The sequence below is a fragment of the Melanotaenia boesemani genome, chromosome 5, assembly GCF_017639745.1.
Source record: "Melanotaenia boesemani isolate fMelBoe1 chromosome 5, fMelBoe1.pri, whole genome shotgun sequence".
In the NCBI taxonomy this organism is placed as follows: domain Eukaryota; kingdom Metazoa; phylum Chordata; class Actinopteri; order Atheriniformes; family Melanotaeniidae; genus Melanotaenia; species Melanotaenia boesemani.
Window position 1 is genome coordinate 27,341,214 of NC_055686.1, and position 18,233 is coordinate 27,359,446.

General features: G+C 36.9%; 2 protein-coding genes across 3 annotated transcripts in view; one reads left to right on the top strand and one right to left on the bottom strand.

The window, feature by feature from the left end:
• The window catches only part of LOC121639986 (Fc receptor-like protein 5), a 907,115-nt gene that overhangs the window by 799,762 nt on the left and 89,120 nt on the right, over positions 1 to 18,233 (bottom strand). The gene's annotated exons all lie outside the window — the stretch shown is intronic.
• ltb4r (leukotriene B4 receptor) lies at positions 2,056 to 6,242 on the top strand. The gene is made up of 3 exons (XM_041985703.1): positions 2,056 to 2,613; positions 4,922 to 5,195; positions 5,539 to 6,242. Exons 1-3 carry the CDS (start codon positions 2,114 to 2,116, stop codon positions 5,923 to 5,925), a joined length of 1,161 nt encoding a protein of 386 aa, XP_041841637.1. The 5' UTR covers positions 2,056 to 2,113; the 3' UTR covers positions 5,926 to 6,242.

Here is an 18,233-nt window from a genome sequence, read left to right on the forward strand (position 1 = left end):
TGCTGTGGTCAGGTGTCTTTGTTAAAGAAATGTAAAATTACCAGGATACTAATGAAGCAGGGTTTGGTACAAAGACAATCTTTCAGCTGCAGCTCAGAAATTATGTTTGTAACTTGAATTTCTTTTTAATTAAACAATGATTGCAGTGGCACGAGGATGGATGTCACCACATCTGTTTGACCACTTGAGGGCAGCAAACTTCCAGACCTTCTATCTTCTGTATGGCAGCGGACTTGTCTAGTTAGTATCTGGCAAGTCTTGGGCTTGGCCTCTTCGTCCCATCAGTTGTTCCAGAGCAATTTTTTGTTGTGGTGAGGTTGCTTTGTCCTGTTTGGAGAGACTGCTACAGTCAGACTTACTTTTTTATTTGTTTTTCACACATGACTGGCCAGTTGCAGGCCTCAGTAAATGTGCAGTGCCATGTCAATCCCTTTGTTGGTTGTATAATTTAATCAACATATATTTTAACATGCTTTGCAAAGACAATAATTTCTTTTCGCATTGCTACAAATCTCTTAGATGATGTCTGAGTTAATAAGGACACATTCTTGTACTGAGGTCACATGGTTTTCTTAAAAGGGGAATATTTATTTGGCATTTAAACTGCTATATTTTCTCTGAAAAAGTACAAAATGAAGCAAAACATGATAAGAACATGACACATAAGTGTTTATGCAATTCAATACATCCTGTCTTCCAGTCTGACACAGATGGCTATGTAGAAAAATGAAGAAATGGCTGCCAAAAAGTCTGATGTAAGAGCAAATACAATATACAAAGCAGAGGAATGATTTTAAAACTCCTGCTTCAACAGGTTCCTCCAGTTTACAGGAATATTCTCCCCCTTCCCACTTATTAGCCCTTATGACGATAAACTTGCTGTGCCTTCCCGCTCTTCTATGTAAAAAAGATTCCCTTAATTTCTCCAACACAACATCCATACTTTCTCTTTTACTCTGAGGTGTTAAACGAACGTATCAACTGTTGCTGGAGGTGTGATTTAGTTTTAATTTGATTTGATATTTCACTTTAGAAAGCTGCAATAGCTTCATTAGCATTAGAGTCTCTGATTTGTAAATGACTGAACGCTGTTCCACAAGCGATAGCAGATGTCAGGCAATATTTTACCACAAAACTTGCTGCTCTTATAACCTAATATTTAATGCATCAGTCTGCAAAAGTGGAATACAGCAGCATGATATCAGTAGGAGGAACAATGGATACCTCGCAACCCAGTGAGCTAAAACTGACTTCCTGTGGCCAGTGGTTTTCCCCTCACATGACTGTTCTTACTCAGTATATTACGTTTTTTTTTCATACACACAGTCGTAAAAGAAGCAAGGAGGGCTGAGAAGTTCGGAACAGGTATAAAATTGAGGGGAATTTCTGGGGTGGATTTACTGAAACAGATCATCAGGTCAAGGTAAGTTTGATCATTTTTAGATGATTCATTAGATATGTGAGGAAAAACATGTTGCTTCACTGTTTGAATGTAGATTTCTGTACAGAATGCATTTGTTTTTAATAAAACGTTTAACACAAGTTTAAGATTGATCTCGTTGTTATTGTCCCCTAACATAGAGCTTCCACTGATTATTTCAGTCATTTATTTAGATTTATTAAGTACATTTAGTTTTTCTTCATAAGAGTTCTACATTCAGATGTGAGCTTGAAGTTATGAGATAAAACAGGAATGTTCCTTTTTAATTCAACAGGTAAACTCATTTATATTTACTGATATTCTAACATTTAAGGAATTTAAAGTAAAAAAAAAATTATCTGTATTTCAGGCCTTTCAGAGGAAGCAGTTTACTAAGTAAATAACTTAAAACAGAAAGAAACAAAAAACTTATGCTTAAAAATAAATAAAGACTGTCATTAAAAACTCTGCTAACATACTGTTGAAATCAGTGTGTTGTGATAGTAATACGTAATTCAAGCCAAAAAAAAAAAAAAAAAAAAAAAAAAATCATTGTGCAATAGCTTGCAGCACTATCATCTTTCACAAAAAGTAACACATTTCCTGTTTCCTCAATTTCTCTCATTCTTTTAAAGGTTGGGTCACTTTCACAGTTGTTCCAGCCAAGCTCACATTCCTCAAAGACTTTTCCTCATGGCATCTGATATTAACAATACCACCTCCGTCCAGGAGCCCTCTTCTAACTCCTTCACTGCGCCCATCAGCGTGTCAGCCAGGGTTGGTATCGCCATCCTGATCCCGGCGTTTTTGCTGGGCTTCCCTGGAAACTTGTTTGTGGTTTGGTCGGTGCTCTGCCGAGTGAAGAAGCGTTCAGTGACATGTTTGCTGGTGCTGAATCTGGCGGTGGCTGACGCCTTTGTGCTGCTCAGTGCCCCTATTTTCCTTCGGTTCCTGGCTGGAGGACGGGGCTGGGAGTTTGGCTCAGCAGCATGCAAGCTGGTGCATTACTTGTCAAGCGTGAACATGTATGTGTCCATCTACCTTATCTGTCTGATGAGCATGGACCGCTGGCTGGCTGTCACAAGACCTTTTGTGTCTCAGAGAATGAGGACAAAACGATCCCTGCTACTTCTCCTGCTGGGGGTCTGGGTGTTGGCCTTCATCCTGTCCCTGCCGATGCCGTTCTACCGCAGGTGAGACCATGACTGTAACCCTGTTAACATATTAAATCATATTTTTAAACATTTTTAAATGTTTTGACGCTGCTGCAATAAATGTACATGAAGAAAAGACAAAGGTTGAAATGAATTAATATGAAATTATGTTTGATTAAGTTACAGCTAAGGAGTATAGACCCGGAAATAAACACATTGCTAATATAATATGCTAATACAATTACTACGTTTTTGTAGTTTTTCTCAATGTGATTTCGCATTTTGCTTATAGTACAGTATAAAATCTCAGATTTAGAACAGGGTGTGTGCTCTTTCTGCTATAACTCCTGATACACAAGGTTTGATGCAGTTTAGGGGCAATGTATATTCAACAATAATATAGTGCAAATAAATTTAGTCTGACACAATTTTTGGACATTTGTTTAAAGATGATGTGCAGAGACTTGTCCTGCATTTGAGTCCTGGTCTGACGGCTTTAGCTTTCCTTTTCTGCTATAACTTTTAAAATAAACGGCACCACTATCCATAATACTAGTAACGACAGCAATGTTAATTTTCATTTCAAATGAGAACAAATTCATTAATGTGACAAATTAATATTAATGTGATTCAAAGTCATCATGCTCATGTTCTTCACATAACCAGGAGGCCACAAATATCTTTTTTATGTTTTTATGTATCATGTCTGTGTCAGTATTGAAAGCTGTCTTGTACAAGACACCCATATTATTTACCTTAGCTCTGTGTCAAACATCTAGCTAAAGTAGAATTCTAGTAATCCTTTAATGGTCCCTTAAGGGTATGGTTATCTGTATCATAACATCAGAGGAATAGACCTAAGAAAGAAAAACTCAAGGGTTTCTAACCATATTGCCTGGTTCCTTGGTAACAAAATGAGGAATTTCACTATGGGTGTGACCAACTATAGGAAATATCTCACTCATTTCATTATAGTCAAACCCACAGGAACTACTGGTAAGAGCTGCTTTGCTACCACCAAAACAGCTGTGAGTAAAAAAAAATCAAGGCTCTTGATTCTCACTGCTGCTCTCAACCTTCTTTCAATTATCTTTTCAGGCATTGAAGAGCAGTGGGCCTCATTCACCAGTATATTCTTACAAATCTTCCTAAATTTTTCTTAAGTTTTGTTTGATAATTTTTTTTTACGAAAACCCTCCGACAGTTTCATGAACATGTAAACCCCCCATAAACGGTCAGAAGAGACAGAAGAGAAATTAGATGAGGAAAAATAGCAAATGATGACAAAATGATGAATGAAAACAAAACAAAAAAAAAAAATAATGATAAAAAAGTGCAATGAAGCCTGATTTTCCAAATTTTTTTAAAGTGTTTACTTGATCATAAATAATCACATGTGAGCTTCAAATAGTATAAAAAAAGCTCTTATATATGAACGGGTCATTACATGGACAGCAGCCTGCAGTCCGGTCCAATGAGTCCTCATGGTGCTATGGCTAAATGGGAAAGTGGTACATTGTAGAATAACATTTACATAACCTACCATAACTTAGGCAGTTCGTAAAGCCATTTTCTTCCCACTGTGTAATTTAAAAATTTTTAACATATTTTTTAATTTTAAAATATAACATTTGGATCTGCAATATTGATATTTATTTTAAATAGCAAAATACTTTCACCACTTCACCAAAAGTTATTTAAAAATCTGACATAAACGTTACTGTAGTAATAAGTATAAGTACTCCTAAATGTTTGTAGGATTTTTTTTTCCAAGTAAAAAAATTTTTCAAGATACAAAGATTTTAATTAATGCTATGTTTTGGTTAAACCTTTGTTAGTAAGATTTGACAATAGTTTTATAAACAATTTGTTTGTAGCTGTGACATGTTTAGCAACCATTGGCAGTATGCAGACTTGTTGAGGGTCCCTACCTGAGATGGGAGCTACACATGATGCAGGACAGAGACAGGATGCAGCATCTTTAGCTTTCTATTCTGACCTTTTGCAGGTGGTGGCAGCAGGAATTGAGAAAAAAACAAGATTGTATTAGCACATTAACCTACAGACCAGTTTGCTAACAAGTTAATGCTAGGCTAGAAAGCTGTTACTTTCAAAGCGCACATGTGAGATGATGGTAAAAATGTTTCTTTAAAGAAACATTGATCTTGTAATGCATCTAAAATTAGCATGTTTTGAAAAAAAAACAAAAAAAAAACAGGTTTTCACTTTTGTCATGAATTAACTTCCATACAACTTCATTCATTTTTTCCCATCCCTTTGTTAGGAGAGCCTATCTGCTAACCAATTTACTTTCTTTTTCTGTGAATCTTCCTCTGTGCTTCAACAGTAATCTGAAGATTCAGAAAAACAACATCACTTTGCGCCTTTGTATCCCCTATCACTTGGAAAGTGTGGGCCACCGGGTTTTCCAGTACCTGTTTGAGACCATCATGGGCTGCCTGGTCCCCTTCTCACTCGTCAGCACCTGTTACTCCTCCGTCATATGCCGGCTGCAGAGTGCCAAGTTCCAGCGCAGAGGAAAAGGCAGTCGCCTGATCCTGCTGATCATCTGTGCTTTTGCAATATTCTGGCTCCCATATCACATTGTCAACCTCATTGAGGTGAATCTCTTGATATACATAGAAACTGTTACTGACTGACCAAACTGTGTACATTTTTTTTCTATTAAATTATGAGGGTATAAATAAAGGTGAAAAGGTTTGATTAGATTACATTATTATGTTGATTTATGTCTGAGTTTACCATAGTTACAAACCACATCTTTGATTACTGTAGCAATGTTTGGTCAATGCTTTCAGACAGTATCAAAGCTAGTGGCTCGTTGATAATGTACATGTCTGTTTTACCCGCCTTGGTGTTTTTTTTTTTTTTTCTTAGTGAACTTTATTTTTTCCTTCAAAGTACTTTATTTCTGATATAAAATGTCTCCTCTCACTCCCTCAGGTTTGTGGTTTATTGCAAGACAGCAAGTCCGTGATCAAGGCTGCTCTTACAGCCCGACCCAACGTCACAGCCTTTGCCTACTTCAGCAGTGCAGTTAACCCCATCCTCTACGTATTTGCTGGCAGCTCCCACATTCGACAGGCTGGTTTCAGCTTCATGGGCAAGCTGTTTGAAGCCACCTACTCAGAGAGCAGAAGTACATCCACATTCACCCGGAGCAGCCGCAGCGGCTCTTCACCGGATGAAAACTCCGTCCTGCATTCGCTGTCGACTAAACTCAAGAATCCTTTCAAAGGAAACAGCAAGGAGAGGAGCAGCAGTGTGGCGGGCAAAGAGGTTACTGAGCCTGAGCTAAAGACTCTGGCCACTGTTGAACAGTTAGAATAGGACTTGAGCTGATTTCTAAAAGCTATACAAAGACATTTTAAATTTTGAGCCTTTACTTTCATTGATGTTTATTGTACGGACTGCTACCTTAACTTCTGTAGTGGGTAAACAAATCGACTAAAAACAGATTTAGTTTAAACACAGCATGACTTAATCATATTTAGGAAGCTTTTTAAATGTGTAATTAAAGGGAAATTACATTTATCAAAAAAGAATTGAGACCAGCAATAATGTGAAATTTTCATCTCAAAACTTTTTATTTATTTTTTACCTATTTCAATTTAAATACAGTGTTTATTTTCTTATTAAGTTGTACTTTTTTTTAAATATAAGTCTGAACTATAACTTATATAACTATAAGTTCTGTCTTTTTTAGCAATAATTGTATATACATATTTTAGCTAAGATGCAGTTTGTTAAATGAATAAAGCTTTTTATTATCATTATTTCAATGGCTGCTATTCTTATTCTCTTTTGTTGCACATACACTTAAAACACTTGAACACTGTCCTTTTCACTTATGAAGTAAGACTTTTACTCATGCAATGTTCACCAGCATGAACAGAACATTTCACAACAAATATTTCACCAAAGCATACTTCCTCTCACTCCTTTTTCTTTTTTCTTTTTTTTCTTTTTGCATTGCTTTACTCTCTGTTTCTCAACACCCAACTGACGTATACCACAGTGTGGTTAATCTCCTGTTAGGGTGGGGGCTGCCACTGAAGCCTTTGTGATAGGTGCTGAAAAAAAAAAAAAAAAAGAACTGACACAGCTTTTTATTTTTTGTCCTCTGGCAGTGCATAAAAACAAGAAGAGTTCAGCTGACTTAATGAATAAAAGCTGAATTTTTCTTAACCCAGTGCTTCACAGATTTTATCTGACTTTCACTTGTGGTTCAGAGCATCATCTAGCTATGTCAATGACATTAAAACCTCAAACAATCAGTCCTGGTCAGCCTCTGCATTTCACGAAAACCTCCTATGTGACATTAATAGCTTAACCTGACTGACTTGAGGCTTTAATAACATGTGGTCATTGAATGCAGCAGAATTCACTGACCACATAACAGCAGAATAAACACAAAGTGTTTCACTTCCATCTGTCCACATTTATATATACAATACAACTGGTTACATTAACTACAGAACCCTCACTTAATGACACTTTATTAACTGTATACAGCCAGCCAGCAACATTCACAGTTTACCACATGTTACTGCTTAGCGGGGGCTCTCTTCAGCAAACGTCACACATCTTATGACATCTCATGTAGTGGCGGCAAAGTAGTCTTTTGGGTATATGTGTAAGTATCTAACACTTTACATTACATCATACAATATTCAGCTCCTTTTTTCTCAATAATTTCACATTGCCAAGCCACCAATGGGTCACACATACCATCATGCATGAGATGCTCTTAATTTTAAGTAATTTTTGTTTAATATTTTCTTTACTGCTACTGTAAAAGGGTTATTTAATTCTAAGTTATGCTTAATACTTTGTTTATTTTTTAATTGTAATATGATTTAATGGATAAAAAATTGTACTCTCCACAGCAAGTATTTGTGACATTACAAAACATGCACGGAATTGCTTTATAATCTAATATTTAAATGCATGCTACAAAGCAGCAAAAGACCAGTTTCTTCTTCAATTTTTACATGCAAATTTTTAAAGATTACATTTTCAAACAGATGTCTTTATATAATAAGTTTAGAGAACTACCATAAAACTAGTGCACTAGGCTGTATGTAGATGTGTCTGACCATTAGAAAAGAGTGACAAACCGCATCTTACCACTGAAAGTGCTGTGTACAGCAGCACATCTGAACACCCTTAAACACTGTGGTATCTGTACTTGATACTTCACAAGCAGTTTGCACCATTCTTTTATCTTTATGCTTAGACTGCATTCCTCCATGCACCTATGTTAAAAGTATTTAACCTAGTTTTAAAAAGTAGGACATGCTCAAGAGGAGTCTTTCTTACTTCACTTGAGTTTGCTCAATTTCTTTGGATATCCTGCAAGGTTATTTAAAGAACAGTTCCACAAAAGCCTCCTGCAGAGGGCCAGTGTGGGCTATTCAAACTAGTGCCTGTTCTTTTAGCCATGAGGTTCTAGCAAAACCTCTTTGCATTTCAATTGTAGGCCTGCTTTCCAAGTTATATTGCCCTTAAACCAGCACGATACTGCATTACGAATGCTCTGAAACAGCCCTAGTGAAAGACACTTATTAGCAAAAAGTCAACCACATGGCTAAAAGAAAGTAGCAGGTAATTAGATTACAATGTAAATATTGTAACACATGTCAGAATCCTGTATCGCTTAAAAATATCAAAACTAAATTTAAAGTTTTACATTTGATGGATAGAAATATTCACATTGGATATATTCTGTTTACTTTAAAATGATTTAGTTCAGCTAATTTCATCTTCTATTTAGCATCAGCAATAGACTTTAAGTTGCACTGTTTTACAGTGTTTACAGTCTTTCCGCTCAACATGAGATGATCAAGCTGGATGCTGTTATGTTTTCATGCTGTCTCCACAGGCAACAATGCGGTGTACAGTACAGCTCACTGAAGCCAAAATAAAAAGGGACATTGCATCCAAGTTTGTTTGTGGACAGACCTGTTACAATGCAAACTCTATGGTTTAACTGATACAGAAGTCAAAGCTAATCATTGCAGCCTTCTGGTAAATATTTACACTTATTTATGATCTTATTCTTGATTGGATCATAAAGCAAAATGAAATATGTTTCCTTCTGCAATAAGAGCTGTAGTTAGGCCAGTGACACAAGTAATGAGGAACCAAACGTCATGACTAACAGAATCACTGACCTTTATTTTATTTCTTTTTATTCATTTAAATATTTATTTCTTTGTTGTTACTTAGCCCTCGTTGACGACAGAATAACCTTGTGTGACTCAGAAGATAAAACACTTTATCTAGGTTACAACTGGGTTCTAGCAATACCACTATCTAGATGAAAGGAAGAAAAAAAACCCCAGAAACAAACATGACGTCCTTTGCAGTGAAATATTTCCACATTTAAAGAAGCAGCATTCACTTGGGGAGTGCGGCTAGATAGACAAACAAATAAAAAAAGGGCTGATTTATAAAATGCTTAGTGTTCAGTTTTATACTTCTGAGAATCACAGAAAAGGAAATGCAAGAAGATAAATAGACACTTGGAAGTCTAGTTTCACAAAGACATCAGACAGAAATGTTGCACAAAGCTAAAAATTCATAGTGATGGATTGACCTCATTTAGTACAAACAAACCTAGTGTTAGTAGTTACAAAAATGTGAAATACAGTAAATCAAGCAATGCAACTGTATATACTGTACATCTAATATGCTGCACAGTAATAATAACCCACTTAAACTTAAACATTTGTGTAGTTGCTCTGGCTATACATTGACATGTGTGATGATCTCACACAGAGAATGTTGCAAGCAGCAGAATAACTTGTGTGTTTCATCATTCAGTCCACAGCGTTGTAGAGTAGGGCATGTGCAAAGTGATTATTTAAAAAAAAATCTTCCCATGTATGCATACTGGCACCATAAGTCCAAAAGTTAAGAAGTTAAGAAACTAACCTAGAATCCTAGAAGAGAACGTTAAACAACCCAACAACCATTTCTTTAGAAAACATGCATTAGTTTAATCAACATGTCGTCCACACTTCCAGTATGGATTTCTTCAAACCAAAACATTTATTCTCTACATTTTCTGACAAATGCTCCATCAGTAGCCATGTTTGCATAGACACAAGTATTTGGATTAAAGTCTGAGCTGAATTAAAATGCTTCATGTCAACACATCAGTTAGAAGATTCTCATTCAACTTTGCTCATTCAGATAAAAACCTTATTCTTATCGAGTCGGGTGGGGTTATCCTAATATTCCAAATGTTCAGAGTGAAATTATCCTTACTGTGCATGCACCTGTAAACATGGCTAGTGTCTGTTTTGTTCCTTAAGAAAAAGACATTCTGCAGCACAGAACAATAAACAAGCCTGCAGGCCCAAGGGGAGATGGTAGATTAAGTAAGTGGCGCTTCGTCTGGGTATTCTCGGGAGGGGGGTGGACTCCAAAGATTCTTTAAATTTCAACCCCAAGGCAAACTAGTCTTTTACAGATGCACATTTACAACTCACTGAAATTCCACCTTAACAGTACTCACTCCTTTGCAAATAACAGCATCTGGGATGAGAAACCTGAAGTGACCTGAAAGTGGAGAAGATTTGCAGCACAGTGGGGGATTTTTTTCTGACTTGAGTAAACTGAATCAGTTTTCAATTGCAGATACAGAAAAGTTCCCCCTTTCATTATTTCCAACGATGAACAACACTTTCACTGACTCAGATACTGATGTTTTCAACCAGTTTTTGATATTATTCTGGCAGGTTAGGAAGCGACATGGCACAAACTCCCAGATCAGTGTATGGGTACGGCATAGCCCCCAGGTTTTCCCAGCAGTCTTTCTTGGGGTTGTAGCAATGCACCCACTTTGTATCTCTGGCTGTATTTGCTGAAGACCCCCCTACCACATATAACCGTCCAGCCAGCACAGTTGCTCCAGGAGACAAATGAGGCCGAGGCAAAGCGGGAAAGGAGAACCAAGAATTACATGTTGGGTCATAAAACTCACAGAGGAGTTGGTCTCCAAAGCCCATCCAGAGCGGTTGCAGTCCTCCAGCTACCACCAGCCTCCTTCCAAAAGCTAACATGACATGGCCTGCACGTCCTGCTCCCACGCTCATTGGAGCTCTGGGAAAGCAACCATGCGAAGGATGATAGCGCCATAAAGACGAAAGACAATGGTGATGGGGGTCACAACCCCCTGAGACGTAGATTTCCCCATCCAGTACAGCTGCTGCATGACCACAGACAGCTGTGTCCAGATGGTGAGCCAGCCTGAAAGGAGATAACATCTCAGATTAGAAAATGGTATCTTTCCAATTATTAAATAATAATATAAATAGATACTTGTTCTTGGAGATCATTTTTTATCTTTTCCTATATTTTTACCATCCTTTACCAGTGTAATTAAAGCTAAATTATAAAACCAGCTGTTTGTAAATATTAAGTTATGTCCAGCAAGGTATTAAGATGTCCGCCTCTTCAGATTTAATTAGTATTTTTGTACCTCCAAATGTTGTCTTTAGGACTGTAGTACTCCACAGCATTCAGATATTCGTTATCATCACAGTTACCACCAAGTGCAAAAACCTTTCCATTTAGGCACACAGCAGAGAAGTAGTCCCTTTGGCACAGCATATCTGGTAGTTCCTCCCATTTACACTGCAGCACATCAAACCTGCAGACACGACCAACATCTGTACAATTCTTTTATGCTTCTGGTAGATTTGTAGATATTAATCATAACCGGCCCAGTTCCCACAAAAATGTACCTTGCAGCAGATTTAAGAATATCCAAAGATCCGTAGTACTTCCGTCCTCCGAGAACATAGAGTTTGTTGTTGAGGATACAGACAGAGTGTCTGAACCGGGCTGGTTTAGGGATCTTTGTGAATGGTTTCCACTCTATACTTCTTATAAGACCGGGTCCGCGGTGGAACTGTCGAGCGAACCACAAAGTCTGACTGGGAACTCTCTTCATGAACTCATCATCAACAGTATCCCCACCAACCAAAACCAGGACCTGAAGATAGGATATTTGTATTTTAAATTATTCGTCTTAAACAATAATAGATTAATTTTGAATAATTATAAGCAGTAATGACAGAGTTTAATGCACTTACCTGGTTTGGGGAGCGAGGTTGACATTCAGGACCTCTGTAATCGCCTTCCATGAGACTTTGGAGGGCTTCTAGAGTTCTTCTTCCCCCGGAGCTCTTGTACAGGAAGCTGCACCTTAGAGCCTCCTCCAGCTCAGAGTAGCTAAGGAGTGGGATACGAACATGGCAGAACAGGCTGGGAAGATATGAGAGTCGGTCTTTTGGATTATCCTCTATCCATCTCACCACTGCCCTGAACACCACCATCTATGGATGAAAGAAATTTGCTGACAGCATTGTAAGACTTTACTTAGTTAAATCTGGACTTCAGAGGTTTAAAATTTAGCATTTTTGCATTTCCACATCAAGAATACTTAAGTTATACTAAGTAATGTAATAGTATTACAGTAATACTATTACATTACTATTTACACTATTTACTATTTACATGTGCTATATTTTCCTCACTTATATAAACAATAAAATGTTTGCTTCATACACTGTAAAACTTTGTGAAGCAAACATTGTTTGTGTGCACTGTTAAATATTTTTGTGGAGTTTTTAGTCAACATTTCATAGATGAGCAGATAGAGCTAATTGTCGTCAGACACTGCTGAGGTGTCTGAAAACTTCCTAAATTTATGTTGATGTCAGTTTTAGCAGAATTTTCTTGACTGTCAAACACAAATTTTTACCTGATTCAGAAAATCTAAAAGAATATACTCTTATAGGCGTACTGAAGGATTTATTGAATTTTTTTTTTCTTGATAATTATGTAAAAGCGTAAAGATTCTCAAATAAATTTCAGTCTTTACAGATTTTTGAAGGACATACTTTTTTAAAATACCAATGGGTCAGAAAAATTTTAATGAGTTTAAATGGTCAAATATCTATGAAATATCTTGACAAATCTGACAGATAATAGATAAGAAAATAGAGAAGTCCAATTGAGAAAAACTGTTGATAAAAGATTAAAATTTTTTTCTTTTACTGTAGGTCACATGGCTTCAAGTCAGATGTGAAAATATTAATGGGATTATTACAGTGCCACTTACAGGAAAAAACAAAGCAAATAATTTAGTAAAGGTATGAAACTCTACCTCTCTCTCTACACACAATGAGTCCTTCTCAAGCAGCCGGTCCAGGACGACGAAGGGTACATCGTTGAACTTCTCCCCAGCAGAGATGTCCTGGAAGTGGGCTAGAGCGTACTCCTCTGCAGCCTGCCCCAGCTGCACCAGCCCGTAAGTCTCAGCCAGGACCAACACATCTAGACAAGTGCTTTCATCCATTTTTTCCTGCAAGAAGTCAATGCAGAGCGAGAGCGCCCCCTCCAGCTGGAACTGAAGCATTGCATCTGTCAGCTCCCATATCTGACTCCAGCCCAGCCTGAGCTGACCTGTGTAGAAGAAATGGAGTATGGATTCGATAATCCAGGGTGACACACCTCGCAGGCAAACAACGTCCTCTCTGGATTCCCGTAAGCCTCCGCACAGCAGGGCCCGGAAATAGTCCCCTCCAGCCGCTAACATTACACGATGAGCTGAAGAAAGAGAGAGCCGAAAGGTGTCTACATCAGAACTTCCCAATAAATGACAAATAACGGTCATTTACAGATATCTACACACCCAATGAGGCCCGCCCAGTGACAGTATTCGCAACTTACTATGAACATTTGATCAAATTTCCCTTTTATGACTGTCTGTTCTCCATAAATGAAGGTGTATGAGTCAATCTGTTTATCATAATGTTATGTGAAAGGACATTTCTCATACTGATTGACAAGCATGCTGAGCCAGTATTTATTATGTGTCACCAAAAGGCACCAAATTCCTTTCAGATGATCATTATTTCTGTGGAAAAACTCGCGCTGGTGTTATCTGTGACACTATTTGTATAACTAACATCTAAGAATAAGAGACTGAGCTATTTTTAGAAAGAAAAAAATGGAATAATACATCAAAGGTGAAAGAACATGAAGTACAACTGGAAGTATCGTTAACAGAGTTTGTTCAAGTTCAGCTGATGGCCAATGAGGATTTTATTGTTGATTATTTTAAAAATTATTGATTTTAAACTGGCAAACGTAAATGAGTTAACAGAGAACATATCGGTATGTCACGCCTTGTTGCAGGGTGGGACAAGAACACATTTTTGTAAAAGAAATTATCTGCCATTACCTCAGTTCACAACAATTGTTGCTTAGAGGGGAAAAAATGCACAGAAAAGATGGACCTTAGTGAAAAAAACTGAATCATGCTGCTGAATGAAAGAAAATATTAAACAAATGCTAAAACAAATATCTATTTTTGCTTAATTTTATTAAATAAAATTTGTTATAATACTTCCATATACATTTAGTGCTCTTGAACGAGTCACAACACTGATAATAAAAATGCTTTTCTATAAAGTTTAATTAGAAATAATGATTTTTTTCATCTGTAAATGAAAGAAATGTTTAACATTTGGCTAGTAAAATGGATGGACTGAGATGGGATTTTAGAGGCTGATTCTATATGTTAGAATACAGATTCTGTGTGCAGGTGAAGTACAATATGTATCTAACATCATGTTCTCTGTAGAGAAATAGCTTAAAACAGTGGAAATTCACATACTTAATTAAACTTTTCTAAATATGTTATTTGTGTGGTTAAATAAGAATTCAGGATCTTTAACATAATCAGATTCAAGACAACTGTTCAATGCAATTGCCTGTTTCTTGTAACAGCTCATATCTATTATGTATATATATATATATATATATATATATATATATATATATATATATATATATATATATCTATGAGGAGCTGTTGCAAGAGAACAGGCACACTTTCTACAACTAAATTTTCCAAGGAATATTTACATATTCACTGGCACAGTGTGTGGAGTATCGGGGTATTAGTAGCAAAGCTGAATGACTGTTAATAAACTATGGTGGACGCAAAAAAAAACACTAATGTGTCCTTTCTGGGTGACTGAAGAAATATGTTTATACTACATACTTTACTATGCCAAAGTAATTGGAACGCAGTGCTTTTGATTTTCATGCAATTCTACCATAAAGTAGAAAAGTATAGTAAAGTATAGTTATGAGCATTGTAGGCTATTAAATTTCTATTGACAGAACTGGAATTTTAAAGTCTACAAACGAACACCTTAAAACCTGATGCAACACAAAATGGGAAGAAAAGTCGTTTTTTTTTTTTTTTTTTTGAAGTCTTTATTTGGCCCTTTGTCAAAATAAATAATAAAAAAATTAAGAAAAATAATTTTTGGATGTCGTCACCCTCTTAAAATAGTGTCATTTTTTTCACGTTTTTCTAAACATACAAAAAACTGAAACAGATATCTAGAATAAATATAGTTATTTTAAACTTAACAAAATGTCTTAGGTCATCATTTAAGAAGGTGACAATATTTATTTTATCTTTAGTGGGATTTCATATCATAATCTTCACAAACTATTGTTGTTCTTATATTTGGGCTATTTTAGGTGCAAAAACACATAATTCTTAACCTCCTGGTGTTGAAGACAGTCAAGGGTTTCTTCAGTTGCATCTTACCTGAGTATTTCGCTCCAGTCTCAGCTTGTATTGTAATATCACAGCCTACCCCTCTGTCCCACATGTCCTTGACGACTTCTAAGCTCTTTTCCCTCTCTGTTGCAGGTGAGGTTGTGACCTTTGACATGCATCTCTTCCGCAACCTCTCCATTTGAAGAGAGCGACAATCATTCAGCACCTCCTCTAGTTTTCCTTCTTTTCTCAAGTCCAAAGACACATCTCCAGAATAAGCAAACTCCAGAACAGCTCTTAACCCAACCGGAGTCAAACAATGAGCTAGTTCTTCTAACCTTTGTTTTGAGCCTAAAAATAAATTTGGGGTTTGACTGGCAGCTGCCAGGATGAGTCTATGAGCTCTGAAAGTGTTTCCTTGGATGTCAAAGTTGCAGTCCAGCAGCAGCTCTTCATCCTTAAGCCTCTGTAAGTTAGTAAAGAGGTTGTCCGAGTGAGAAGGTAGGACATAGGAGAGGAGACCTGAATCCTCAGGAAGAGATGAAGAGGGGTGGGGAGGGGAATGATGGGCTTTACAGTCTAACACATACTTTGATTCAGTTCCAAGTTGTTTGTTTCGGGAAAGAGTTTTAGGTGGTATTTTTTGTCGAACGTCACCCATATCTCCGCCTCTTGATTTGCTACAACGTCCCATTTTTCCCATCTGCTTGTGATGATGACTGGACATTCCCTCTGCAAACACACGGCACAAGGAGGGGAATGGGAGAGGAACTAAGACAGGATTAAAAAACAGGGACAGTAGGGAGCAGTGTGAATAATGTATTCCTAAAGTAGTAGTACCAGCTTGTCAGGCTGGCCTCTTGGGCCTGTTGGCACTTATAATTGAATGATTTCTCTCACCAGGCCTGGAAGTTTGCTATAAATAGGAAAAGTAGGGCAGTGACCAGTGACTAATATATCTATCTATCTATCTATAGATAGATAGATAGATAGATAGATAGATATGTGTGTGTGTGTGTGTGTGATTTATCAGATTTTGGCTTTTCCCACAACTTTTTATAGCTAACTGAGGTGCTGCCTCTAGGGAAGTTTTAATTTGTAGTTTTGGTTACTTGTGGGCCACTTATGGGCCTCTGGGACTCATCACTTTGGGGTTTGTGTATGTGTGTGGGGAGCATGTGGTGATATGTTTGGTTTTAGTTACAACAGGACTGGCTCCCCATCAGTAAGCCCGTCTCCTCTTAAAATCTTTTTCATCTGTTTTATGTTCCTTTTTTTCAGAGTACCCAGAGACAGCACCAGGTTTAGTGCATTTTTAGGATTTTAACTTCTAACTAAGAAAACAAAACAAAAACACTTATATTGATGCTACGCCTCTGCTCATATTTCAACATTTAATTATGATACCACAGGTCACACTAGAAATGTTACATACGTCAATACTCTTATCTCTACACTTATTTACTCCGACGCCCGTCAAGTACCTTATGACCCCTGAAGTGTCTTATGCTTTGTAAAGATGACCCCACCTAAAAAATTAACTGTTAGCAGCGTCATTATGAAAGCCAGTCAGTGGTTTCAGCAATATTTCATAGATGATGAAACCAGAATCTATCCCTGACTCCTTACTTTATTCACAAATGGAAACAAAGTGATACATTTAAGTGTGACAAATGAAGTCCCTATTAAAGAGAATTTTAGCAAGGAGACTTATGTATAAATTTATAAATTAAAATAATTTTACATTTAAAACAAACAACTTTGTACCAAAGTGCTGTACAAGCAAACGATAAAAGGCAAAATTTATAATGTGCTAAAAAAAAATGGCTAGCATTTCACCGCAGATCAAGACTCAGCAAAGACACCTACCTGGCTTTCTGCTCTACCCGTGTGGGTGTAACGAGTGACTTTGACCAGAGCACAATGGCATTGTGTGCATGTAGGGTGCTGAATGTATTACAGCGGGTTTAAATATAGCAAGGCCCTGGCACAATGAAGAATACACTGCAAAAAGTTTCCACTTTAAACAAGACAGTCAGTGTGGCCCTTTTTTAAAAAGCCTTTTGCCCCTACTAAACCTGAGGGAAAATGGGAATGAGACCTAATAACTGAAGAGAATTTACCTATAAAACATTGTTCTTTAGAATGAATTATTTCATAACTTTGATTCGGCTACAGACCATAAATGTAGCTGTTAGGAGCTGAAATTTGCTCACTTTCCCTAACAATCTCTTGCACTCACAGTATGTGTGAAATATAACAATCATTAGCTCGTTTTTGAATAGATATTGATCGGTGCTGTTTGATTCCTGTGGAAAAACATTTGGCTAAAATCTATGACATATAAGTACAAATTAGAGCATAACAGAACAGCTTAGAATGAAATAGGGGACCCTGATGCTATTAACATGGTCACTGAGAAAACAGTTTTTTTATTGTTTTATTGTTTTTTTTTTATTGATGATCAAAACACAACAGGGTTATTTATAAATTCTGAAAAAAAAAAAAAAATCATGAGCCATAGGTTGAGTCACAGTTAAGCTCTTTTGAAATCTAAAAAATGTAAAACATGCATACAATTTTAGATATGACTGCACTGTTCAACAAGAATTTTACTTGGAAAACTTCCATTAGTTTATTTTTGGCAACATTTTTCAAGCAGTGGTTAATACTGTGATTTTATCAGCAAGTTTCCCAGAAAATCAGAAGAAAATCAACCTGTTATAGTTTGAGTTTAAAGTGTAAACTAAATCACTTTCACCTAATAAAGATGGCAGAGCCAAACTCTGCTTGGGACAAATGCATGGCACGCATTTCCACTGCGGTGTGTCTAAGATTTCTCTTTCTCAGAAGTCATCTTCCAGAAAGCAGACATGAAGAGAACAGAGAAAATATTTGTGGTTAAATAATGGAGTATAGATTTGTGTATGTGTGTGCGGTAGGAAATGATGTGTTGGTGTGTGCATCTGTAAGGGGGAGGGAAGAACATAGGGTACATGGGAGGAGATATTACCAACATCACTGACAGTATAAATTA